Genomic DNA, 25,168 nt, shown 5'->3' on the forward strand with positions numbered 1-25,168 from the left:
AAAAATTCTTTTTAATTAACTAATTATTTCATGATTAATTTTTAATTCATCTTTAATTTTCGAAAATCACTAACCACTTTTTCAAAAAAAAAAAATATTTTCGAAATTTATCTTCTCTTTTCTTCTTCTATTTAATTATTTAATTACTAACACTTCTCTTCACCTCCCTTCATCCATAAACCCGAATCCATTCTTCACTCTCCTACCCCTTTCTTTTTCTACTAACATAAAGGAATCTCTATACTGTGACATAGAAGATTCCTCTTTCTATTCTTGTTTTCTTCTCCTTCATATGAGCAGGAACAGGGATAAAGGCACTCTTGTTGAAGTTGATCCAGAACCTGAAAGGACTCTGAAGAAAAAATTAAGAGAAGCTAAACAATCCAAAAACGTCTCTAAGAGAAACAACCTTTCAGAAATTTTCGAACAGGAGAAGGACATGGCAGCCAAAAATAATAATGATAATGCAAGGAGAATGCTTGGTGACTTCACAAAGCCAACGTCCAAGTTTGATGGAAGAAGCATCTCCATTCCTGCCATTGGAGCCAATAACTTTGAGCTTAAGCCTCAACTAGTTGCTTTAATGCAACAAAACTGCAAGTTTTATGGACTTCCATCTGAAGATCCTTACCAGTTTTTAACTGAGTTCTTGCAGATCTGTGACACTGTAAAGACAAATGGAGTTAATCCTGAAGTCTACAGACTCTTGCTTTTCCCTTTTGCTGTAAGAGACAGAGCTAGAGTATGGTTGGATTCACAACCCAAGGATAGCCTGGACTCATGGGATAAGCTTGTCACTGCATTCTTAGATAAATTCTTTCCTCCTCAAAAGCTGAGCAAGCTGAGAGTGGATGTTCAAACCTTCAAACAAAAAGATGGTGAATCCCTCTATGAAGCTTGGGAAAGATACAAGCAGCTGACCAAAAGATGTCCATCTGACATGTTTTCAGAATGGACCATATTAGATATATTCTATTATGGTCTCTCTGAATTTTCGAAAATGTCACTGGATCATTCTGCAGGTGGATCTATTCACCTGAAGAAAACGCCTGAAGAGGCTCAAGAACTCATTGACATGGTTGCAAACAACCAGTTTATGTACACCTCTGAGAGGAATTCCGTGAACAATGGGGTACCTCAGAAGAAAGGAGTTCTTGAAATTGATGCTCTGAATGCCATATTGGCTCAGAACAAAGTGTTGACTCAACAGGTCAACATGATCTCTCAAAATCTGAATGGATTGCAACATGCATCCAACAGTACTAGAGAGGCAGCTTCTGAAGAAGCTTATGATCCTGAGTACCCTGCCATGGCAGAGGTTAGTTACTTAGGTGAACCTTATGGAAACACCTATAACTCATCATGGAGAAATCATCCAAATTTCTCCTGGAAGGATCAACAAAAACCTCAACAAGGTTTTAATAATGGTGGACGCAATAGGCTGAACAATAGTAAGCCATATCCATCATCTTCTCAGCAACAGACAGAGAACTCTGAACAAAACACTTCTAATTTAGCCAATATAGTCTCTGATCTGTCAAAGGCCACTTTCAGTTTCATGAATGAAACAAGATCCTCCATTAGAAATTTGGAGGCACAAGTGGGCCTGCTGAGTAAGAAAGTTATAGACACTCCTCCCAGTACTCTCCCAAGCAATACAGAAGAAAATCCAAAAGGAGAGTGCAAGGCCATTGATTTAATCAAAGTGGCCGAATGCACCAAGGAGGAGGAGGACGAAAATCCCAGTGAGAAAGACCTCCTGGGACGTTCCTCAAGCAAGAAGGAGCTTCCTATTAAGGATCCTGAGGAATATGAGGCTCATCTAGAGACCATAGAGATTCCTTTAAATCTCCTTCTGCCATTCATGAGCTCTGAAGAATATTCATCCTCTGAAGAGAATGAAGATGTGACTGGAGAGCAAGTTGCTCAATACTTAGGAGCTATCATGAAGCTGAATGCCAAGCTGTTTGGTAATGAGACTTGGGAAAGTGAACCTCCCTTGCTCATTAGTGAACTAGATACTTGGATTCAGAGGACTCTACCTCAAAAGAAACAAGATCCTGACAAATTCTTAATACCTTGCACCATTGGCACCATGAGATTTGAAAAAGCTCTATGTGATCTTGGCTCAGGGATAAATCTTATGCCACTCTCTGTAATGGAGAAGCTGGGGATCATTGAGGTACAACCTGCCTTGTTCTCATTACAATTGGCAGATAAGTCCATAAGACAAGCTTATGGAATAGTAGAGGACGTGCTAGTAAGGGTTGAAGGCCTTTACATCCCCACTGATTTCATAATCCTAGACACTAGGAAGGAAGATGATGAATGCATCATCCTAGGAAGACCTTTCCTAGCCACAGCAGGAGCTGTGATAGATGTCAACAGAGGTGAGTTAGTCCTTCAATTGAATGGGGACTACCTTGTGTTTCAGGCACATGGCCATCCCTCTGTGACAAAAGAGAGTAAGCATGCAGAGCTTCTCTCAGTTCAGAGTCAAGAAGAGCCCACACAGTCAAACTCTAAGTTTGGTGTTGTGAAGCCACAACCAAACTCTAAGTTTGGTGTCCAAACCCCATATCCAAACTCTAAGTTTGGTGTTGGGAATACCACACTTAAGTTGACCTGATCACCTTGTGGCTCCATGAGAGCCACTGTCAAGCTATTGACATTAAAGAAGCGCTTGTTGGGAGGCAACCCAATTTTATTTATCTAATTTTATTTTATTTTGTTTTGGTGTTATTTTTGTGTTGAATTAGGTACATGATCATGAGGAGTCACGAAAAAAATCAAAAAAATTAAAAACAGAGTCAAAAACAGAAGAAAAAAATTTTCACCCTGGAGGACGCACGGGCTGGCGTTCAACGCCCAGAAGGTGCATCTGGCCGGCGTTCAACGCCAGAACAGAGCACCATTCTGGCGCTGAACGCCCAAAACAAGCAACAACCTGGCGTTAAACGCCAGGATGCGCACACAGAGGACAATCTGGCGCTGAACGCCAAAAACAAGCATGAAACTGGCGTTCAACGCCAGAAACATGCATTACATGGGCGTTGAACGCCCAGAACATGCATCAATGGGCGTTTGAACGCCAGAATGATGCATGAAGGCATTTTACATGCCTATTTGGTGCAGGGATGGAATTCCTTGACACCTCAGGATCTGTGGACCCCACAGGATCACCTCAGGATCTGTGAACCTCACAGGATCCCCACCTACCTCGCCCTCTCTCTCTCCATTCATGGTCATCCCTTCTGTTTTTCATTCACCACTCACCCTTTCTCATAAACCCCACTCACCTTCAAAATTCAAAATTCTCTTCCCACCCAATCCCACCCATATAGCCGAATCCATCTCCCCTCACTCACCTCCATCTTCTTCTTCTTCTTCTTCTCTTCTTTTTTTTTCTTGCTCGAGGGCGAGCAATATTTTAAGTTTGGTGTGGTAAAAGCATAGCTTTTTTGCTTTTTCATTACCATCAATGGCACCTAAAGCCAGAGAAACCTCAAAGGGAAGACAAAAAGCTTCCACCTCTAAGTCATGGGAGATGGAAAGACTAAAAATATAAGCCATCATAGCTCAGTGGTAGAACATGTGGCTGCAAATCAAGAGATCCCTGAGATACCTCAGGGGATAAGTTGTCCTCCACACAAATATTGGAAGCAACTAAGAGGAGGAACACAAAAATTACTAGGAATCATTCAACAGAAGCAAGGAAGAGACATAAAAGAGCTCAAAGAGCACCATTGGACCTTCAAGAAGGCGCACCTTCACTCAGGTGGATTCATTCCTTGTTCTTTATTTCTTCTGTTTTCGGTTTTTAATTATTGTGTTTATCTATGTTTTGTGTCTTCATTTCATGATCATTAGTATGTAACCATGCCTTAAAGCTATGAATAAATTCCATTAGTCCTTCACCTTTCTTAAAAAGAAAAATGTTTTAATTCAAAAGAACAAGAAGTACATAATTTTCGAAATTATTATTGAATTTAGTTTGATTATATTGATGTGGTGACAATGCTTTTTGTTTTCTGAATGAATGAATGAACAGTGCATATGTCTTTTGATCTTGTTGTTTATGAGTGTTAAAATTGTTGGTTCTTGAAAGAATGATGAACAAAGAGAAATGTTATTGATGATCTGAAAAACATCATGAAATTGATTCTTGAAGCAAGAAAAAGCAGTGAAAAAGAAGAAGCATTCGAAAAAAAAATGGAGCTAAAAAGAGTATATAGAAAAAGAAGGAGCAGTAGAAAAAGCCAATAGCCCTTAAAACCAAAAGGCAAGGGTAGCAAGGATCCAAGGCTTTGAGCATTAATGGATAGGAGGGCCTAAGGAAATTAAATCCAGGCCTAAGCGGCTAAATCAAGCTGTCCCTAACCATGTGCTTGTGTCATGAAGGTCCAAGTGAAAAGCTTGAGACTGAGTGGTTAAAGTCGTGATCTAAAGCAAAAGAGTGTGCTTAAGAGCTCTGGACACCACTAACTGGGGACTTTAGCAAAGCTGAGTCACAATCTGAAAAGGTTCACCCAGTTATGTGTCTGTGGCATTTGTGTATCCGGTGGTAATACTGGAAGACAAAGTGCTTAGGGCCACAGCCAAGACTCATAAGTAGCTGTGTTCAAGAATCAACATGCTTAACTAGGAAAGTCAATAACACTATCCAAAATTCTAAGTTCTCCAGAGACGCCAATCCCTCTAAACTTCAAAGGAAAAAGTGAGATGCCAAAACTGTTCAGAAGCAAAAAGCTACAAGTCCCGCTCATGTAATTAAATTAATATTCATTGATATTTTGGACTTTATAGTATATTCTCTTCTTTTTATCCTATTTGATTTTCAGTTGCTTGGGGACAAGCAACAATTTAAGTTTGGTGTTGTGATGAGCGGATAATTTATACGCTTTTTGACATAGTTTTTACATAGTTTTTAGTAAGTTTAAGCTACTTTTAGGGATGTTTTCCTTAGTTTTTATGTTAAATTCACATTTCTGGACTTTACTATGAGTTTGTGTGTTTTTCTGTGATTTCAGGTAAATTCTGACTGAAATTGAGGGATTTGAGCAAAACTCTGAAAAAGGCTGACAAAAGGACTGCTGATGCTGTTGGATTCTGACCTCCCTGCACTCGAAGTGGATTTTCTGGAGCTACAGAACTCCAAATGGCGCGCCCTCAACGGCGTTGGAAAGTAGACATCCAGGGCTTTCCAGCAATATATAATAGTCCATGCTTTATTCGAAGAATGACGACGTAACTTGGCGTTAAACGCCAAGTTCATGCTGCTGTCTGGAGTTAAACGCCAGAAAAACGTCATGATCCGGAGTTGAACGCCCAAAACACGTCATAACTCAAAGTTCAACGCCAAGAAATGCCTTAGCTCGTGGATTGATCAAGCTCAGCCCAAGCACACACCAAGTGGGCCCCGGAAGTGGATTTATGCATCAATTACTTACTCATGTAAACCCTAGGAGCTAGTCTAGTATATATAGGACATTTATCTATTGTATTAGACATCTTTGGTCTCAGTTTTGTTTTATTCTTCATCTTAGGAGATCATTGATCACGTTTTGGGGGCTGGCCATTCGGCCATGCCTGAACCTTATGCTTATGTATTTTCAATGGTGGAGTTTCTGCACACCATAGATTAAGGGTGTGGAGCTCTGCTGTACCTCAAAGATTAATGAAGTTCTATTCTCTTTTATTCAAATCTCTTCTATTCTTATTCCAAGATATTCATTCGTACCCAAGAACATGATGAATGTGATGAGTTAGATAACCCTCATCATCATTCTCACTTATGAACGCGCGTGATTGACAACCACTTACGTTCTACATGCAACACAAGCTTGAATGTGTATCTCTTAGATTCCCCAACAGAATCTTCGTGGTATAAGTTAGATGGATGGCGGCATTTATGAGGATCCGGAAAGTCCAACCTTGTCTGTGGTGTTCCGAGTAGGATCCTGGGAATCCGGAAAGTCTACCTTGTCTGTGGTGTCCGAGTAGGATTCCGGTAATGAATGACTGTGACGTGCTTCAAACCTGTAACCTGCTGGGCGTAGTGACAACGCAAAAGAATCAATGGATTCTATTCCAGTAGGGGAGGGAACCAACCGGTGATTGGCCGTACTGTGACAGAGTGCGTGAGCATTAGCTTTCACTGCGAGGATGGGATGTAGCTATCAACCATGGGTGATGCCTCCAGACTGGTTAGCTGTGCGAGTGACAGCCGCATAGGATATTTCCCCGAGAGGATGAAAGTAGCCACAGTTGATGGTGAACCCCTATACAAAGCTTGCCATGGAAAGGAGTAAGAAGGATTGAGTAGAAGGAATAGGAGAGCAGGCGTCCGTGAGCTCTACAGCACCTCCATTCCGCTTATCTGAAATTCCTACCAATGAATCTACATAAGTATTTCTATCCCTTTTATTATTCCTTTTTATTTAATGATAATCACAATTACTCTTTAATCTCCCTATCTGAGATTTACAAGGTGACCATAGTTTGCTTCATACCAACAATCTCTGTGGATTCGACCCTTACTCACGTAAGGTTATTACTTGGACGACCCAGTACACTTGCTGGTTAGTTGAACGGAGTTGTGAAGAAAATAAACAGTGCCCTAAGGGTATATGCCAAAGCTCAAAAGATAGAATAAAATCTATACAACTTAAGAATGTTGAATCACAATTTCGTCCACCAATAGGCTAGACCCAGACTCACTAATTAGCCTTATAGGCCTGTCAGGCCTGCCTGGGCCTGTTAAAATATAATTAAATATATAAATAATTATTTATTATTAATAAAATTATGAGATGTTTTAAATTTATTATAATTTATTATAAATATTTTTGTATATTTTAAATATGTTAAAAGTTTAAAATTTTTGATAAATATTAAATATATGACATATTACATATAACTATTTTTATTAAAAAATAAATTTTTTAAATAATATTTTTATTTTTATAAAAAAAAAACTATCAAGCTTTTTAACAAGTTTCAGGCCAGGCCAGGCTGAATAACAGGCCAGGCCTAGTACTTTATAAAGAGCTTATAACAGGCTGCAGGCCAGGCTCAGACTAATCAGCTGTATGACAGGCCAGGCCTATTAAGAGCAAAGCCTGGCCTGGCCTAGCCTGTTTCTACCCCTACTTGTAACTGAGAGCATATACAAAACTTTAAACTAGTTCTTGTTATAATTTTGAAGAATCATCATCATCATCATCATCATCATCATCATCATCATCATCATCATCATCATCATCATCATCATCATCATCATCATCATCATCATCATCATCATCATCATCATCATCATCATCATCATCATCATCATCATCATCATCATCATCATCATCATATATTTAGTAACCCGTACTTATATAACATTGCTTAGAAATAATTCAAGATTGTAAAAATGATTGGAAGAAAAAAGATTTGTTAATTAGTTATAAAATTAATGACACATTTAATAAAGACACATCCAAGCAAATTTTAAATATAAGACAAATTCATTAAAGACACATCAAACGAAAGACTGATGCGGCGGAAATTGGCGAATTAAAATTATTAAAATATATACGTTGCAAGTATAGTTCTTAACTCGCCAGAAATCCACTTATCAATTTAGAAAGGTGTCACAGAAATTTGAAATTAAAATACTGGGAGTATGAATCCCAGGTTGTCTCCCAACGAGTTGCAGAAAAGTGTGCTATTTTATTAATCAGATGTTTTAAAAATGGTTTGAGTTGAGTAAACAGCAAATTAAATTGGAGAATTTGAATAATGTAAATAAAAGCCTTGACTGAGAGTTGATTAGTTGGAAGCCCCATTATTGTTGGATTACTCTCTAGATTGATTAATAATTAAAGGTTATCCTATTTAGTTATCTCTTACTAGGTAAGGAAAAGTCAAACAAGTTGGAATGCTATGTCTGTTCACAAGTTGCAATCCATTTAATTAAAAGAGATTGGTGTTAGTGACTAGAGGGCAATCCAACAATAAACCCAATTACAATCTTTCTTTTAAGCCTTCCAACTCAAGGGTTCCTTTCAATCAATTCCCCATCAAGTTAGGGAACTACTCACTCATTGTGAATGTAAAATTCATAACATATGAAAAGGAATTGAAGAAAGACATTGTAAATAAAAATGAAAATAATCAATTAAAAATAAAAATAATCCTTGTATTAAATAATCCTAAAAATATTCCAATGGTAAAATTAACAAAGCAAAGGACATGGAAGAGTAAAGCCAAGTAAAGAAAACGAACTAGAATGACGAAGTCTTGATGAGGTAATAACTCTTCTCAGTATCCCAATGCAAAAAGTGGTAGAAAAATAAAATCCTAAGAACTATCAATGTCTCAAAAGAGAAAACCTAGAGGAGTAGTAAAAACTAGATCTAAAACTAAAACTGTGTAGAATGAATTGTTGTTCTGGTTTCTGCATGTTCTCTGGCTCTAGTCTGCTGTTCTGGGCTGAAAACCGGGTCAAAATAGGGTCCAAAATGGCCCCCAGCGAATTCTACAGATTATGCAGATCGCGCAAGTCACGCGATCGCGTCATCCACGCGGACGCGTCATTCGCGTTTTCCCTGCCACGCGTTCGCGTCGTCCACGCTTCCGCGTCACATGTGCTTTTCCAATCCACGCGGTCACGTGAGCCATGCGGCCGCGTCACTGTGATTTCTCCTCTTTCGCGCGAACGCGTGAGCCATGCGGCCGCGTTACTTCTCGCTGGTTATCTCCTCACTTTCTTACGTTCCTTCCATTTTTGCTGGCTTCCTTTCCAATCTCCAACTCATTCATGCCCTATAAAGTCTGAAACACTTAACACACAGATTACAGCATCGAATGGAATAAAGGAGAATTAAAATGCAGAATTAGAAGTCTCTAGGAAGCAGTTTTCAATCATGTAATAATTTCAGGAAGGAAATATAAATGCATGCTAAATTAATGAATAAGTGAGTAAGGATCATGATAAAACCACACAATTAAACACAATATAAACCATAAAATAGTGGTTTATCAAAGACACATTCGAGTAAATTTTAAATAGTAAGATACATCTATTAAAGACACATTTAAAAAAGTGTAAAACAAAAGATATATTCATTAAAGATACTTCCAACAAAAGACACATTTATTAAAAACACTTCTAATAAAAGACACATTTATTAAAAATACATTCAAATAAGTTTTAACACATCCATTAAAAATAAAGTGGGGTATGTAATTATATAGTGAAAATTTTGAGTAAATTAGATTTACAATAATAAATATAAGACATTAGAATTAATCTTGGATAATTAAGACTTTTTAAATGAAATGGACTTCAGCCCATTTAAAATTGGTAAGAGTTGACATAATTCTTGTAGCGAGATTGTAAAGAAAATCATACATATTTAAAATCAAACTTCAAAATATTTTTTGGCCTTAGGGCCTTCTTTGTACAAAAATATAAAAAAAAACCCTTCAAAACATAGGAAATTAGAAAAGAAGGTAAATTGTAATGGGATCAGTCATGATTGAGGGCTTTGATTTTTCTTGAATCTGGTACACCATTTGAGCATGAGTTCCTCAATGCTGGCATCCATCCGTATACCAACACCTCCCCAAATCAGCATGTGTGGAATATCCCCAATTGAAGAGCCACTCACTTGGCACACCTCTCTAAATCCAAGTCTGCTGTAGAACCTAACCAACTATACATAAAGAATAAAAGAAAATATAAAATTAAAAGACAATGAATTTATCACACATGACACTATTATTGTCAGAATTAGTGATTTACTGCTAAACTTTTTTACTGTAATTACCAGTTACGGTGGAATTTATCGTGGAAAAATTCAACGATTATTACTAAAATTTGTTTTGTGCAAAATATTACCATCGGATTGCAAATGCCAAAATAATCTGTTGCAAAATTATGGCGTAAAGCAAGTTTAAAGGGCGCGAGATATTATCGTCTGGATTATTTTTGTTTGAAAAAATCTGGCTGTAAAATATCATATTGAAACACACAATTTCGCTAAATGGAATTGATTTTTCTTTAAACATTCAACTAATTTTGACGGTACAAAGCGTAATTGTTGTAATAAGAATAATATATGTATATTTTTTTCTAAAAATACTAGGAGACCATCAGAATTTATTTTTTGTCATTATTTAACCATCAACTCAATTTCTTTTGTCTTGTTCTTTAGTCCAGTAATCTAACATTATACTTTATCTCATACTTTTAACTATTAATAATTAACGGGCCAAAAATAATAAATTCCTTTAGCATTTCTCATTTTTTATACATCTCTTTTGTACAAGTAATAAAAGATAATAAATTTGTTTTAACTAACCTTAGAATGGTAAAGGTCAGAATCATTGATTGCGAGTACCTGAGCGGTGGTGCAGCCAGAATCGTAGCAGTGGCGAATAGCGACGGCACCAATGAACAAACCGAGGCCAAAGATTGATTTCTCCATGCTGAGGGTTTCCCTGTGGAGCTTCATGGAATCCAAGTGAAGAATCTTTGTTCCTTGAAACGAGATTCGTATAAGGCCTTCAGCTTTTCCCAGCTCTGCGTGGGTTTGGAGGCTAGTGGCAGTGATCCTGAAGAAGGGTCCCAGGGTTTTGAGTTGAAGGTCCAGTTTCTGTGCTCTAGAAGCTTCAAGAATATCAGACATGCTTGGCAGTGAGCGCTTATCGCCTTCCTCACTAGTCTTCTTTGCTGTCACACATGGCCATCTGTAGTTCTTATTTTGAAGGGGCAAGATTGGGAGATGAAGATGATGAAGAGTTAATTCAAGTAATGTGAATGATGCAAACGAGTAGTTCAAATATGGTGGATTAGTGCACTAAGAATTAGAAATGTGTTGCAGTGTAAGTAAAATGCAAATATATAAGTGATCTAGTGTACTCACCAAACAACACCACCCATACTAAGAACCAAACATTCAAGAGCACTTTAATTTGGTTAAATTGCCTTCTTAGTATAAACTTAAGAAACAAGCATGAGTTATGTAAATTAGAAAAATAATGAACATGAAGAAGTGAAACAAATTACATATCGTGCATATTTCAAGTTAACCAAAGGTGACATTTTAAACTTGCTAAGAGGAAGTTACTCAATCCACCATCAATTTCAATCATTAAAATATGCCTAATACGAAGTATTAACCTAAACAACATAATACATAAGTAAGCATGAAATTTAGATTTCAAAATATCAAAGAGGCATATCAGAGAGCACTTGGCGTGCATTAACATAAATAATAACAAATAGCATAAACCTAGCAAACCAAATGCATCAATTCACAAAATTCAATATTAAAAGCACAAACAGTGGCAATCGGCAAGAATTAGTATCCAAATCCAGTAATAATAATCCAATAATTCAACACAAAGACACCATGTTCATAACACTTGTTAAACTAAACTCAGTAAACTAACTAGACAAATTTTCAAAATGATTACAAAAAAACTGAACTAAACCAAACCACACCACACCACACCACACCACACCACACAAGTTGTTGAACAAGGGTATGCTTGAAGAAAGTTTTCTCCTCTTTTATTTTTTCATTTAAGAGCCAAAAGCCTATATTCTAAATATGTAAATAAAGAAACTAACGCGATTAATGAGATATATGAAAGGAGAGAAAAAGAGAGTATGGAAACTGAAATTCTGGAATTGAGAATTCCTGAATAATAATGACGAATAGTCTCTTCTCATTCACTCCAGTAATGTCAATTCCCAAAGCCTTTACGAAATTCAGAGAACAGGGGAGGAGGAAGAAAAAATAGGTAATACCATCAGCGGACATAGCGAAAACTGACAATTTTCTTGGAGTCTTGTGGTGCAAATGGTAGAGCTTTGATGAACTGACGTTTGTTCTGGAACTCTGAAAGAAGTGAGAGTGAGAAGACGAAGTAGCAGTAGCGTTAGAGGGTTTTGGTCGAGCACCCATGTACCAAACTGGACTCAACATGGCCTGTCTCCTCTGTGACCCATTCAGATTGCAGAGAGTCGAAGTTGCCACCCTCACTGACTGGGCTGCTATAATTGCTCTTCTTTGTGTTTAAGATAACACACAAAACAGCCTGAGACACCCCTGCCCCGGCCCTCAAGTTTACGGTATGGATTGGACCCTACACCGACACGTCGAACTAGTTAGAAACTCAGTTTAACTCTTAACATCTTCCGATATTACGATTTTAAATGAGTCCATCAATTTTACAAAATTTATATTAAGTCAGACGATTTTAAAATTTAAATTTTGTTAAAATTTTACGTACTTAATTTACTTTTTCGATTTTACATAAAATCTCAAATTTCTCTACTTTATACACGCTGATACATATATTTTTTAAATTTTATAAGACACAAAAATAGATATATATTTAAAATATAAAGTATTTTTTAGATAAATTATAATAATATTTTATTATTTTATTAATATTAAAATATAAATTAATTTTAAATAAATTATTATTTTTATCTATAAAAAATAAAAACGCTGATATTTCTATTTATGAAAAACAAAAATTAAAATTATACTCATAAAAGATCGAATCTATACGATAAAATTATTCAAACCTAAAAAATTATATGAACATCTTAAATTACTCTTTTCTCTTTATTACTACCGCCATCTTCACGCACATTCTCTCTAAATCTTCAATACCACCATAATATATAGTGCCATCGCACTAACACCCTCCTCCAACATCATCACCGACTCTGAGCTAAGAGAAAGAAGAGGGAGAAGGCGCGACACGGTGCCAACGAGGTTGGGAGTCATCGTCGCAACCGCAGCAAATAAGAGAGACAAAGAGACGAAGAGTACACGCTTCAAATGGTTTTTCTCTCCTCTCCTCCCTTTAATTTGGGATCCATCGCCACTCGCTCATTCCACCACCTACTTTAAGATTCTCTTAATCTCAACACTGTTTTTTCCTTCCTCAATACAATAATCTCCTACTTCTCTAGATCTGAGGAGTTATTTTTTTTAAAAAAATAGGCAGTTGAGAAATTTAATGTATTTGTGATGAATGTAAATGGGTCAATGTCAAAATCTAATTTTGATTGATGAAAACAATTTTTTAAAAATTTTTGAAATTTGTAGGTTCAGGTATTTTGTGGGAATGCAAATGATTTATATCATGGGGGCATGGTTGATGAAAGGAAGACCAAGAGCAACAATCTCAGCACTATTTATGTTCACATGTCGTGGATTTTGGGTTATTCTACATAATTCCCATTGCTACATGTGAGTAAGTTATATATATCAACGGTACTGCTATCACCGAAGATGTAATGGTGGGCATTATTATCGACGCTGTCATGATAGAAATTGTACGGTTGGAACATATATCGCAGTAGTGGTGTTACAAGTGGAGATTAAGAGAGAGAAAGAGAGAATATGATAATGATAATTATGCTAACGGTGATGGGTGTGAAGGGTAATTTGAAATTTTTGGATAGTTTTATAGAGTTTGGATAGTTTTGTCAAATGAATTCGATCTTTTATGGGTAGAACTTTAATTTTTGTCTTTCGTGGGTAGAAATGTCAGTGTTTTCATCTTTTATTGGTAGAAATGGTAGTTTATTTATTAATTTTTAGTTATTTTTAATGTCTTATTTTAATTATATAAAGTATTTAAAGTATTTTTTATTTTAATAAATAATAATATATACTTTTTTTCAAGAATACAGGTTAAGAATAAGACTGGATATGCTTACACGTGATGGTATTTAGGTGTATCCAAGGAGGTAGAATTTTTATTTTTTATTAACACGTGATTGGACACAATAGATATAAAATCTAAAAGAATGATAAATAATTAATTAATAAATTAAATGAGAGAAAAGAAGGTTAACAATTTAAAATTTATATGTTGGGAAAGTGAAAATAATTAGAATACGAATTAAAATGCTAATCTTAAAGGTTTTGACCCAAAATTGGGCTAACGGGCTAAAACGAGTGACCCGGGCTCAAATAGGCCCAAACCCGTGTACTGATATGTACCAATGCTATGAACAACTCAACTAATTATTTACTGAAAAATAGGTAATTAAGTGACGGAAACAGTTAATAATCCAATTAAAATAGTTGAACTTACACAAATAATTTTACTGTCAACTCCGCTAGGTAACCAACAACGATCCAGCCAACTCCTGCCAACTCCTGCTACTTCTCATGGAGGTCGACGCCGCCGAAGCACTGTTGATGCTGGTTCTCACCGAGGTTGACGTCACCGCGGGATTCCTTTTCGTCTGAAAGGATCGATGACATACCGCCTCCTCCAGGCCGCAGCAGCAACCGCTTCTGTATCCACGCCGTCCCGCCGCATCTCGTCACCAACTGTCGCAATCATCCCGGTGTCTCCAATTGGTTAGTATATTAGGGTTTTAAGTAATAGTAGATGTTTTGACTTTATTTCAGGGTTCAGATTCTTGGTATTCGTGGTTCTTATGTGATGCTCTTATGATTTTTGTTGGATTTATGAATTTTTTGTTGATTTTAAATGTTGGATGTTTCTTTTGGGGTAGTTTGATATAACTTCCTTGTAACCCTTTTCTGAATTGCAGTTCATTGAGCTCCTTTAGTTCATGCTTGTATTAATAGGAATATAATGGTGTATATTGATTTTAAGGCTGAATTTTGATTTTGGACTTTTATGCCATGTAATTTCATTTAATTTCTATTTGTCACTATGTGTTTGTTACCTGGTTATATGTATGTTCGATGTAACTTTTCTATTTTTAGCTATATGCTATGATGAGTTTATTTGCTTTTTATTGGTTATATGCTACAATAGAAATACCATAGAATTGAATTTACCAAAAATTCATCATTGCTAAACACCAATTCACTATGATGAGATGTTGCATTAGTCATGAATGGCTAGTCTTTGTTTATAACTATGGTAAAGTTTTTCTATTGTTGATTTAGGAGCAGAGTAGGAACTTGTAAATGGTTGATCACATGGGGCTTGACATGAATTCCTAAGAGAAGGCTTATTCTAATTTTCCAAGAGATGCATAGATGGAGAAGAAATAAAAGATTGTGCAGTATATAGAGAAAGACTTGATAGGACCTTTGCTTCACCTGATCTTACAAATGATGAGATACTCAAAAAGCTTGTCGAAAGCCAACTTGTATGTTCTCCAGAACAAGAAGTAGAATATCATAACGTTCTCTTGTGTCCTTTGAATTCATTTAGGCAGAAATGGTACTAGCTTGGTGGAGCCATTATTTTTAGTTAAATTATTCTTTTATATTTTCTTAAGATGCTTTGTTTGATTAATTATCATACAAGGAGAAGTTTTTAGAAATGAAGATGATAGAGGTATCTAATTTTCTTGATATGTTAAGGAGTGCTTCTTCAGATGATATCTTTTTGGTTTTGTTAAACACTTGTTTTGTTTTAACCGGTTAATATTTGGATGTTCTTTAATAGATGTGTCTTCTATTTAAACTTGTTTGGATGTGTCTTTAATGAATGTGTTTTCTGTTAGAAGTATCTTTAATGGATATGTCTTGTGTTTAACACTTACTTGAGTGTGTTTTTAATGTATGTGTCCTCTGTTTAGAACTTCGATATTGCTTTTTGAAACTTGTGGACTTTCTTTTGGTCAAGACCCAAATTTTTCTTCTTTGTTGGACTTATTAGTGCATGTCTCTATTGAGACTCTAGTGAAATTTTTTTAGTGTGGATGTGTCTTATCTATTAAGACATTGATGTGTTATTTTGCATTTGTTAAACACTTGTTTTGTTTTAACTGAATAATACTTGGATGTGTCTTTAATGCTTAGAAGTGTCTTTAATTATAAGAGAGAAAGATTGCGGCTGCTCGCACTAAGTATGAGAAGTTGGAAGAGGAGATAAAGAAAACTACGACTAACCTAGTCTCTCAAGCAGGTCAGATAGAGGAACTGAAACTCCAGAAAACGTGATCAAGAGGTTGCTAGTAAGACGTCACAAGCAAATTCATATATTTCCATACAATCATTGATGAAGGAAAACTAAAATGTCGCACACCCATACCCTAAACAAGTAAAATAATAAAAGTAACACAAATTAAAAAATAGAACAACTAGAACAACTCTCTAGGAACTTGGTTTATATTGGTGCCTATGTCACAATGTAAAAGCTGAATATAATTCTTATGTCCTGCATATGTCTTCAACCAGTGAAAAGCTATGGTGCTCTCAATAGATGAACCATAACAAAAATAAGAATTCAAAAAATAAAATTGTTAGTAATGAATATATGAACCATAAAAAAAAAGAAGCCACACAAGATTTCCTTCCTTTTTTTCAAGGAAAAGAACAAGTCCAATGAAAAGCTATGGTGCTCTCAACAGATGAACCATAACAAAAATAAGAATTGAAAAAATAAAATTGTTGGCAATGAGTATATGAACCATAACAAAAATAAGAAGCCACATAAGCTTTCCTTTCTTTTTTTTAAGGAATAGAACAAGATCATAGTATGTAAAAAAATATAACATAAAGCAGTAGCTTAGAAATCTTAGGCAGCTGGACTATTAATGAATCTTGTGTAAAATTCGATCAAACCATAATTAATTAAGAAATAAATTAAATGTAAGCAAAAATGGTTAGAAAATTTAATAATCATAATTATACAATTTAAATATGATATTTGGACTCAATAGATTTTTCTAAGTCGGAAAACATAGTTTTCTACGAAAAAAATATGCACTAGAAATTTGACCGGCAGTACCAGCTGAGATCTATCTGGTACTACAGTTGAAAAAATTAATTATGGGCGAGAAAAGTTAATAAATTATAATTTATGATTTGAGAAGGTAAACGTATTTAAAACGTGAGTGAAAATGCTAATCTTAAAGGTTTTGGCCCAATATCGGGCCAATGGGCTAAACCGAGTGAACCAAGCCCAAGTGGCCTAAGTTCACACTATATAAACTCCATTTCAGCACATAATAAAGCCTTATTCCCCATCTTGAGAGTGAGACACGGATTGAGAGAGAAGAGAGGTGAAAAACCCTTTTCACTATTTATCATCTCCTTAAAACCTCCATAACTTCCTCTCCGGTGCTCTAATTGACAAGCTGTTTGTGGTCACGCATCACTCTTCTCACCCTCTTTGATTATATCTAGGTATTGTAGTGAGTATTTCGTTGTCTTCTGACCATTTTTATTTTTCCTCTGATTGTGTATTTTGGTTTGGATTTTGAGAAAATCTTGTGATTTTTGTTGTTTAGGGATGTTCTAGTATAAGCTATGGATGAGTTTCATCAACTATTTCCATGGGTAAAGGCAAAATATCCTCAAAACCTTGTGATTTATGAGATTTTATAAACCCTAGATTAATGAATATGTGAAATTGGTTTTGTTAGTGTTGTTGGGTGAATTTGGCATACTTTGAGGACTTGAATGTGCTTGTTGAACTTTTGGGGTGAGCCTTGGAGTGGAGAATTCAAGAGTTGGGTGTGAACTGTCGTGATTAAAGGTATGGTTTTAAGTTTCATTTAAGTACCATATGGTGTGATGAGAATTTCTAGGTTAGATGCCCTTAGGATTAGGTTTGGATTATGTATTTAGATGTATTTAATATGTGTAGATGATATGTTGTGGTAATTAATGATTGGAATGTGGGTTGTGTGATTTGGCATAATTGGTGTGTTGTGAAAAGTGATGATTTGGATGATGATTATGTATTTATGAATTATATATTAAATTGGTGAATTCGGGCCGGAGGCCGAAAAAAGGTAAGAAAGGTAAGTGATGGTTGAATTGAGTGATAATGCTTGAGATTGAATGGAATTTGATAATGATTGTGTGTAAAGTTGGAATGAATGCTAGGATATTAGCGAATTGAGGTTTGAGATGTCAAATCAAACGCCGGATCAGCGATCATCCAATCTGAACAAGGGTGAAGCTCTAGCAGTCCATTCCCTTGGTGATCCTACTCAATGCACCATAGACAAGGTCGGATCTTCTGGATCAGAGAACGTTGCTCCAACGGTTCTAGCTTATACCACAAAGGCCCTAATTGCCCTGCACCTCGGCTGCACTGATATCTCCAAGTACCCAACAAAGCCATGGATTCGCCGTCTAACAGATGTATAATCAAGCTTGTGGTTCAGTACTATCCCGTCAAGGACTCGCACGAACCCATGTAGAATAGGGATGACGGTCAAGTTACACTTCCAATTCATTAGGATGAAGAACGAAGATACATTTTAGAATGGAATCAAGCATATATTGAAATAGAATAGTGATATTATCAATCCATACGAATCAGCAGAGCTCCTAACCTTAACCTAGGAGGTTAGTGACTCATACTGAACATAGAATAGTGTTTGAATGTAAAAGTGGGAGAGGAAGATTGGCGGATCCCTAAAACAAGGGTGATATTCTCCTATAAATATTAATCTGCTAACTAAATGTTACAGAAATAAGATAAACAAGTCTTGTAGTGCAAAAATCCACTTTTCGGGCCCACTTGGTGAGTGTTTTGGCTGAACTTGAGTGAAGTCACGAGTTGGTACTTCCCATGGGGCGTTGGACGCCAGTTGCTCCCTTTTGGGTGTTGAGCGCCAGGAATGGGGTTGGTGGCTGGCGTTGAACGCCAGTTTTGGGCCTTCATTTCCAAAGCAAAGTATAAACTATTATATATTCCTAAAAATTCCTGGATATTAGCTTTCCAGAGTCGTTGAGAGCGTGCCATTTGAACTTCTGTAGCTCCAGAAATGCTCTTTTGAGTGCACGGAGGTCAGATCCTGACAACATCTGCAGTCTTTTCTGTGCCTCTGAATCAGACTTTTTTCAAAGCTCCTCGATTTCAGTCAGAAATTACCTGAAATCATCATAAAACACACAAACTCAAAGTAGATTCCAAAAATATGAATTTTGTACTAAAAAACCTATGAAAATGGAATAAAACTTAAACAAAACATAATGAAAACTATACGAAAATGATGCCAAAAAACGTATAAAATATCTGCTCATCAGAACATCAAACTTAAACTACTGTGTCCCCAAGCAACCAAAAACAAAATAGGATTAAAAGAAGAGAACGATACAGTAAATATCAGAGTTTTCAATGAAGCCCAGTTTCAATTAGATGAGCGAGACTAGTAGCTTTTCACTTCTGAATAGTTTTGGCGTCTCACTTTCCTTTGAAGCTCAGAATAATTGGCATATTTAAGAATTCTGAATCTAGATGATATTATTGACTCTCTTAGTTTAGTTCTTTTTTATTCTTGAACATAGCTTCTTTTGAGTCTTGGCCGTGACCCTAAGTGCCTTGTTTTCCAGTATTACCACCGGATACATAAACGCCACAGACACATAACTGGATAAACCCTTTCGGATTGTAATTCAGCTTTGCTAGAATCCCCAGCTAGTGGTGTCCAGAGTTCTTAAGACCACTCTTTTGCTTTGGATCACGACTTTAACTGCTCAATCTCAAGCTTTTCACTTGACACCTTCACACCACAAGCATATAGTTAGGGAAGCAGCTCATTTGAACTGTTTAGGCTAAGATTTTATTTTTTCAAGCCCTCCTAACCATTGATGATCAAAGCCTTCGATCCTTGCTCTTGCCTTTTGGTTTAAAGAGCTATTGGCTTTTTGCTCTTGCCTTTTGGTTTTAAGAGCTATTGGCTTTTTCTTATTTTTATTTCTTTTTCTTCTTGCTTTTTTCACACACACACACACACACACACACACACACACACACACACACACACACACACACACACACACTATATATATATATATATATATATATATATATATATATTGCTTTTTGCTTTTTTCTGCTTTTTCTTGCTTCAAGAATCAATTTTTTTATTTTTCAGATTACCAATAACACTTCTCCTTTTTCATCATTCTTTCAAAATCTAACATTCTTAACTCCAACATCAAATATGCACTGTTTATTTCATGCATTCATAGAGTAAAAGCAATGCCACCATATCAAAATAATTGAACTATTCTTATTATATAACTCGAGTTCATGCATCTTACTTCTTTATTTTCAAATAAAATTTTTCTTTTAAGCATGGTAAGAGATGCATGGAATATTTCATAGCTTTAAGAAATAAAATAAAGATGATCATGCACTAGAAACAGACAATAAGATGAAATACACAGAAAATAGAAAAATAACATAGGCAACAAGGGATTAAGGGAACGGGTCCACTTTAGTAACGGCGGCTACTACTTCCTCTTTGGAATCCAATGTAGCGCTTGATTTCTTCTATATCACGCCCCTGTCTCTGTTGTTCTTCCCTCATGGCTCTTTGATATTCTCTTATTTCATAGAGAATGGTAGAATGCTCTTGATGTCCTATCCTTAGATGATCCATGTTGGAGCTCAATTCTCCTAGAGAAGTATGCAATTGGTCTCAATATCCTTGTGGAGGAAAACGCATCCCTTGAGGTATCTCAGGGATTTCTTGTTGAAGCAGATCCACATGCTCTTGTTGGGGTGCATGTGTAGGCTCTCTAGTTTGCCATATCCTTCTTTTTGTGATGGGCCTATCTTTCTCAATGGAGATGTCTCCTTCTATGACAATTCCAGCTGAATTGCATAGGTGACATATAAGGTGGGGAAAAGTCAACCTTGCTAAGGTGGAAGGCTTTTTAGCTTTCTTGTACAACTCTCGAGGTATTACCTCATGTACCTCGACCTCACTCCCAATTATGATACAATGAATCATGATGGCTCTATCAATAATCACTTCTGACTGATTACTAGTAGGGATGACAAAACGTTGGATGAATTCCAACCATCCTCTAGCTACAGGCTTGAGGTCAAGCCTTCTTAGTTGGACAGACTTGCCTTGAGCACCCCTCTTCTACTAAGCTCCTTCTACACAAATGTCTGAAAGGACTTAGTCCAGCCTCTGATCAAAATTGACTCTTCTTGTGTAAGGATGTGGGTCTCCTTGCATTACTGGCAAATGGAGCGCCAACCTTACACTTCTCGGGCTGAAATCTAAGGGTCGCCCTCAGACCATGGTGCTCCAATTTTTAGGATGTGGGTTCACACTAGTGTCATGGTTTTTACTGACCCATGCATTAGCATGGAACTCTTGCACTATTAAGATTTTAACTTCCGGGATAGGATTGGTTAGGACTTCCCAACCTCTCCTCTGGATTTCTCGTCAGATCTCCGGATACTCATTCATTTTTAGCCTAAAGGGGACTTCATGAATCACCCTTTTCTTTGCCACTACTTTATAAAAGTGGTCTTGATAAGCTTTGATGATGAATCTCTCCATCTCCTAAGGTTCAGAGGTGGAAGCAACAACTTTCTCTTTCCTCTTTCTAGAGGATTCTCCGACTTTGGGTGCCATAAGTGTGAATGAAAAGAAAAAAGCAAGGCTTTTCCAACACCAAACTTAAAAGCTTTACTCGTCCTCGAGCGAAATATGAACACAAGGGAAGAAAAGAGTATAAGAAGAAGAAGAGAAAAGGGGAGATGGAGGGAGAAAGTGTTTCAGCCAAGTAGGGGCTTTTAATGTATGATGTGTGCGTATGAAGTTTTGGAGGAAGGAGTATTTATAAGGGTGGGATAGGATAGGGTTCGAATGAGAGGGGAAATATTTGAATTTGAAGTGGGTGGGGGTTGGTGGAAGTTATGATAGTTTTGGGAAGAGATATGGATGTGATTGGTTAAGGGTTTATGGAGAAGAATGTGTGGGGAAGAGTGAAAGTAAGAGAGAGAAAAAGGTGGGGTAGGTGGAGATTCTGTGGGACCCACTGATCCTGAGGGGCTAGGGAATTCGAATTCCCTGCCCCTTGTGGGCGTTGAATGCCCAGCTCCTGGTCCTGGCTGGCATTTAACGCCAGCTACAAGCTCCTCATAGGGCATTGAACGCCCATAGGGGGTCTCCTTTAGGGCGTTGAACGCCCCCAGCCTCTGCTCCTTGGCTGGCGTTCAACGCCAGCTACAAGCTCCCTGGCTGGTGTTCAACACCAGCAATGCTGCACCTCTTGGGCATTGAACGCCCACTTTGGCCTCCTTGTCTGGCGTTCAATGCCAACAAGGTGCCTACTCTAGGGTGTTCTGTTTCTAGTTTTGACTGCCTCCATTTCTATTCTAACTACTGCACATGATCACAAACTTAAACAAATATGAAAAATAAACTGATATAACTCAAATAAACTTAATGAAAAAAATAGAAATAACTTTAATTATGGTTGGGTTGCCTCCCAATAAGCGCTTCTTTAACATCACTAGCTTGATAGTTAGCTCCTTACGGAGATGGATAGGGGCTCAAAATTTTACCCCTTACAGTGAACTTCTTCCCTATGCTCTTATGGATGAGTTCCACATGTTCTAGAGACAGGATCTTGTTCACAATATGTGGAATGACTGGGTTGTCAGTAAATACAACTCTCATGCCAGGTGGGAGGCCTTCAGTGGGGATCTTTTTGTCCCTTCAACCTTTAGGTACTTTCTTCTTGGTACCTTTATTCTCAATGCTTGATGATGGCTGCCCAACACCAAACTTAAAATTGGTGTCTGGGGGTTCTTTATAGCTTTGCACTGAGAAAGTGTGTGGAAACACTAGGTGTTGCACAATTATCTCTCTTTTGTCAGAGGGAGAGTTAGGGTTAGGCATCTTGAACAAGATGTGGTCCTCCCATAACTGTAGAATCAGCTCTTCCTTTGCTACATCAATGATGGGATTGGCAATGGCTAAGAAAGGTCTTCCAAGGATGATGAATTCATCCTTGTCTTCCATAGTATCCAAGATTATAAAATCTGCAGGGATGTAAAAGTTCACAACCTTTACTAAGACATCCTCTACCAGACCATATGCCTTTTCCATTGACTTGTCTGCCATCTTTAGTGAGATTTTTACAACTTGTACCTCAAAGATTTTCAGTCTCTCCATTACAGAGAGTGGCATGAGGTTTATGCTTGATTCTAGGTCACAAAGAGCCTTCTCAAAGGTAATGGCGCCTATGGTACAAGGAATTAGGAAGCATTTGGGATCCGGCAGGTTCTGAGGTAGTTTCTGTTGAACCAAGGCATTTAGTTTCATGAGGACTCTTAGGTACCGAGAAACTTGCTCTTCCCTAGTTTTCTCTCCCTCATCAGAGGAAGAGTAATCCTCATAATCCATGATTTGCATCAAGGCATTCAATGGAACTTCTATAGTCTCCTCATGAGCCTTAGTTGCCTTTAGTTCTTCCATGGGGGATTTTTTAGTGGGCGTTGAATGCCCAGCTGCCCCATTACTGGCGTTCAACACCAGCTTTTGTACCACTTTGGGCATTGAATGCCCAATAAGGCCTTCTTACTGGCGTTCAACGCCAGTGATGGTGCTTCTTTGGGCGTTGAACGCCCAGTAAGGACTTCTTTAATGGCGTTCAACGCCAATGATGGTTCCTCTTGGGGCATTGAACGCCCAGTAAGGACTCCCTTACTGGCATTCAACGCTAGGAATAACTCATCCTTGGGCGTTAAACGCGCAGTAAGGACTTCCTTATTGGCGTTCAACGCTAGAGTATCCCCTTCAGATTTGGCCTAAGCTTCTACAGTGATGATCTTGCAGTCTTCTCTTGTGTTTACTTCAGTGTTACTTGGTAGAGTGTTAGGAAGGGTATCAGGGATTCTCTTGCTCAGCTGACCAACTTGTACCTCCATATTTCTGATGGAGGACCTAGTTTCAGTTATAAACTGTGAGTGGTCTTAGAGAGTTAAGAGATTATGGTTGCTAAGTCAAAAAGGCTTTGCTTAGAAGTCTCCATATGTTACTGAGAATATGGGAATGGTTTATTATTGTTAAACCTATTCTGGTTTCTTTCACCTTGATTATTGTTGAAGCCTTGCTGAGGCTTTTGTTGATCCTTCCATGAGAAGTTAGGATGATTTCTCCATGAAGGGTTGTAGGTGTTTTCATTGGGTTCTCCCATGTAATTCACCTCTTCTATTGTGGGTTGATTTGGATCATAAGCATCTCCATCATAAGAGGTGTCTTGAGTGCTGCCAGCTGCAACTTGCATTCTAGTCAAATGTTAAGAGATCATATTGACATGTTGGGTCAAGATCTTGTTCTGAACCAATATGGCATTCAGAGTGTCAAACTCCAGGACTCCTTTCTTCTGAGGTACCCCATTGTTCACAGGGTTTCTCTTAGAAGTATACATGAATTGGTTGTTTGCAACCATTTCAATGAGTTCCTGTGCCTCTGCAGGTGTCTTCTTCAAGTGGAGTGATCCACTAGAAGAATGGTCCAAGGACATCTTAGAGATCACAGATAGACCATCATAGAAGATACCTAGGATTGTTCATTATGAGAGCATGTCAGGAGGACATCTCCTGATCAATTGCTTGTACCTTTCCCAAGCTTCGTAGAGGGATTCACCCTCTTTTTGTCTAAAGGTTTGAACTTCAACCCTGAGCTTGCTCATTTTTTGAGGTGGAAAGAATTTGGCCAAGAAAGCATTGACCAACTTTTTCCAAAAGTCTAGGCTTTCCTTAGGTTGAGAATCCAACCATATCCTAACTCTATCTCTGATAGCAAAAGGGAAAAGCATAAGCCTGTAGACCTTAGGATCCACTCCATTAATCTTAACAGTATCACAGATTTGCAAGAATTCATATAGGAATTGATGTGGATTTTCCCGTGGAAGTCCATGAAATTTACAATTCTGTTGTATTAAAGAGACTAAGTAAGGCTTAAGCTCAAAGTTATTTGCTCTAATGGCAAAAATAGAGATACTTCTTCTATAGAAGTCAGAAGTTGGTGCAGTGAAGTTACCAAGAACCTTCCTTGCATCCTCTCCATTATTCTGATCGGCTGCCATAATAGTATTTTCAATTTCTTGTTCGAAAAGTTCTGTGAGATTTCTTTCAGAGTGTTGTGCTTTTTGTTGTAAACGCTTCCTTAGGATCCTCTCAGGTTCAAGATTGGGATCAAAGAGAGGTTCTTTATCTCTGTTCTTTCTCATAAACAAGAAAAAGAAAAACAAGAAAGAGAGAGAATAGGAGTTTCTATGTTAAAGTATAGAGAACTCCCTGTGAGATGTGAAGAAGAAAGAAGAATGAAGATAGGGGAATAAGAAGAAGCATTCGAATATTAATAAGTAAAAATGGAAACTAAAATTAAAATATTTTTTGTTTTTATTTTAATTATTAATTGAATTAAAAAGAT

The 25,168-nt window shown here is 37.1% G+C and overlaps 1 protein-coding gene and 1 non-coding gene across 4 annotated transcripts; one reads left to right on the plus strand and one right to left on the minus strand.

The window, feature by feature from the left end:
- Positions 1-8,164: 8,164 nt before the first annotated feature.
- On the minus strand, positions 8,165-12,078 carry LOC130962402 (uncharacterized). 3 transcript variants are annotated; one of them, XM_057888625.1, is made up of 3 exons: positions 11,833-12,078; positions 10,353-10,740; positions 8,165-9,704 (listed from the first exon to the last, which is right to left on the minus strand). In XM_057888625.1, the coding sequence occupies exons 1-3, from the start codon at positions 11,982-11,984 to the stop codon at positions 9,522-9,524; spliced, it is 723 nt and encodes a 240-aa protein (XP_057744608.1). In that variant the 5' UTR covers positions 11,985-12,078; the 3' UTR covers positions 8,165-9,521. The 3 variants fall into 3 exon arrangements, with proteins under 3 accessions (XP_057744608.1, XP_057744617.1, XP_057744605.1); XM_057888634.1 differs by having other exon boundaries at positions 10,392-10,723; positions 11,807-12,078; XM_057888622.1 differs by having other exon boundaries at positions 10,353-10,723; positions 11,807-12,078.
- Positions 12,079-24,315: 12,237 nt separating this feature from the next.
- On the plus strand, positions 24,316-24,419 carry LOC130955121 (small nucleolar RNA R71). The gene has a single exon (XR_009076602.1). It is a non-coding gene; the product is annotated as a small nucleolar RNA R71 (small nucleolar RNA).
- The last annotated feature ends 749 nt before the right edge of the window (positions 24,420-25,168 follow it).

Source organism: Arachis stenosperma, chromosome 1 (genome assembly GCF_014773155.1).
Source record: "Arachis stenosperma cultivar V10309 chromosome 1, arast.V10309.gnm1.PFL2, whole genome shotgun sequence".
NCBI lineage: Eukaryota > Viridiplantae > Streptophyta > Magnoliopsida > Fabales > Fabaceae > Arachis > Arachis stenosperma.

Coding starts and splice junctions, on each gene's coding strand:
- LOC130962402 (XM_057888622.1), bottom strand. CDS start 11,984: ATGTTGAGTCCAGTTTGGTACATGGGTGCTCGACCAAAACCCTCTAAC. Junction 10,724..11,806: donor TTTCGCTATGTCCGCTGATG/GTATTACCTATT, acceptor CATGTGTGACAG/CAAAGAAGACTAGTGAGGAA. Junction 9,705..10,352: donor CTGACCTTTACCATTCTAAG/GTTAGTTAAAAC, acceptor CTTTATGTATAG/TTGGTTAGGTTCTACAGCAG.